General features: G+C 31.5%; 1 protein-coding gene across 1 annotated transcript in view; it reads right to left on the bottom strand.

Moving 5' to 3' along the window:
* Window positions 1-1421: 1421 nt before the first annotated feature.
* The window catches only part of LOC149518433 (uncharacterized protein At5g01610-like), a 3921-nt gene continuing 2627 nt past the window's right edge, over window positions 1422-2715 (bottom strand). Inside the window, exon 2 of the mRNA XM_089763346.1 lies at window positions 1422-1744. Within this exon, the coding sequence (XP_089619472.1) occupies window positions 1700-1744 (45 nt within the window). The 3' untranslated portion in view covers window positions 1422-1699. The remainder of the gene's footprint in view (window positions 1745-2715) is intronic.

Here is a 2715-nt window from a genome sequence, read left to right as displayed (position 1 = left end):
TCAAGTAATCAACTCTATAAATATATAGTGGGTTTTAGTCTTTAGAATTATGGGAATGAGTTATAATTAAAAAGAGTTAGAATCACTGTGTGATTTCATATGGAAGATAGATTTGTATAGATATAAAACAGAGTTAGAGAAAGCACAGGGTTGTATGGGATAAAAGATATTTCATAAATTAAATATTAAAAAGTGTGGAGATTATGATTGTATTAGAAGTTTGGGATTAGCTTTTGTTTTTGGTGTTTTGTAGTCTTTATAATTTCTATATTCATAATGGATTTTTCTCTCTCATTAGGGAAAATAATCAATTGAGACTAATCATATTAAATATTACCTATTGTGTGTGTGACGTATTTTGTTTTGATCTCATTATATAATATGTTTTTGCTTGAAAATTCCCATCAATTTTTCCCTCTCAACGACTGTAAATATCTTTCTACCAAATGGGACTTGTTTATCGATCCAACTAATCTTTCTAATGGCTGACTTCGACGCTGCCTTAATTCTTCCTTCATAGAAAATGCCATGTCAGATAGCAAACCTGCCGATAAAATTCATTGGCTGAGATGTCCCATTATGCCAGTTGCTGAATATTGATTGGTTCATCAAATGCCATGTCATTTTTTCCTTGCCAAATAATCTTGCTATCCTATTTGGCCGGTGTATTTTTCGGTATCAACAATGACTAAAATTGTTCTAATAATAATAGAATTTACAAATTATTATAGATTTATAGTAGGATAAGAATTCTATTCTCACTATTTTTTTTCACACAATCATACTTGTCAATTTTTTCAATTTATTAAGCTAATTAATCTCAACTCAAGTTCTAATTTTTAGAACTTACTGATTTATCAAATGTTCTGTAGTCTAATAGAATAAGAGCTGCCTCTACTAATAAATTAAAACTATTTATAATGACAATAAAATCTGTGTATTATATATATATATATTTATTTATTTATTTATTATTTGCAAAATTTTTCGCAAGTTTTTAACCTTTTTTTTTTTTCGAACTTAAACCATCCTTTTAGAGGTCTCGCTCGAAAGATAAAACTTTGGAAGTATCCCATCGTGTAACTCGAAAGCCCATATATAACACCAATTCAATAAAAAAAAATCTGTAAACTGGTTTAGATCAATGAAAGTTCAATATTTTAGTAGGAATTAATAAATTAATAAAAGTAAACTAAAAAATTACGACAATCAGTAACTTTAAAACATTGTATGGCCACTTTTTGGCTAAAACTTTAAAAATTATAGTACGTTAGCAAAGTGGGCAATCATCTGATTTGAGTCGAGAAAACACCAGGAATAAAAATTTTTTCATTTGGAGTGCATAGTTGGCTGCCTAGTGCAGGGTTCCAAGCATACGCCTTTGGGATTCAGGCAACAGCTATATCGGACTGCAAAACGTGAGAGTAAAATTGTTCTTCGGATCTCATACTTTAGAAAGTGGAGTTGAAGACACAGGATGTAATATTCTAAACTAGTACTAAAATACAAGTCCATTATATACACAATGTTCTTGTAGCACATTTAGATAAGCCTTTACCAGACATGTCATTTTTGAGTCTGGAAATTACCGGCAATTAATTCACGCCCTTTCTTTTCTTTTCCTTGTTTTTTCTTAGTCAAATTATGGATAAAAGCCTACTCTATCGATTTCCCATACAACAACAGCACTCAGTGACGGCTATTCCGTAATTAGCATCTGAATTTCGTTTGTAGGCATTGGAAGCTGCAATGACAAACAGTACAGTCAAATCGCAAGCCTCATGAGTACTCAAATCATTAAAAACAAAGCCCAAAAAAGAAAACTCTTAGGAGGATATAAAAAGCATGAGATGGATTTATCAGCATTAAACCGAGTACTTTACACATGATATTTTCACTTAAAACTAACAGTGATAGACAAAGTTAAGCTGAAAAAGTACACTTGAGCATGAAAAACAGTCGTGGCCCAGACTCACTATGGACACAGTAAATAGTTAAGAAATAGGGAAAATTATTGTAAAATGCTTGATGTGGTAAGTTCCAATTAGAAATAGTTATCACCTTCATTGAAGTGTGAACAAGTGAATGTTGTTACTTGTGATCGACCAGTAACCCTCCATTTCTCTCTTAATCAAATTACAAAATATAGAGGCACTTGAATCTCGATCAAGGAATGCAGACATAAACACTAGATAGCACCCAAAGGACTCTTTTGAAGGACACTGAGCATCAAGAATATATAGATAAATATTTCTAGCCTACGTAGATATATAGTGTATTAAGTTTGTTTGAGGAAATCAACTGCCATTTTAGCACTTTTTTCACACCCATTCTGACCTTGTTCCTGCATCAACACTACGAAATTAAGAAAACAACAAACAAAATTATGTGATATCAACATTTTCATACACTAAAAATGTCTTTAACCATGTGTCCATGAATCCACGGACATATTTATCCCAAATATGTATTTTATGACACGATAAACATTCAGGATTAAAAGAAGTTCAAAGACTTCAAATTGGCAGCCAAATTGCTTCACAGATGTGGATAAGATGAGGAAAAGAAAAACTAGGATGAGGATTTCTATGATGTCCATTATAATACATCCCCATAATCAAATGGTAACTTAACTTCAGGTGAAGCATGATTCTAGGATCTTCATGAAGCTAAGTAGAAAAAGCATTTTGAATCTTAAATTAGATAGTCAATTAC

The sequence above is a fragment of the Durio zibethinus genome, chromosome 6 (genome assembly GCF_047325235.1).
Source record: "Durio zibethinus cultivar Kanyao isolate XHJ-2024 chromosome 6, ASM4732523v1, whole genome shotgun sequence".
Classification (NCBI taxonomy): Eukaryota; Viridiplantae; Streptophyta; class Magnoliopsida; order Malvales; family Malvaceae; genus Durio; species Durio zibethinus.
The sequence above is the reverse complement of the archived record's forward strand: the minus strand, read 5'-3'. Positions and strand labels throughout refer to the sequence as shown.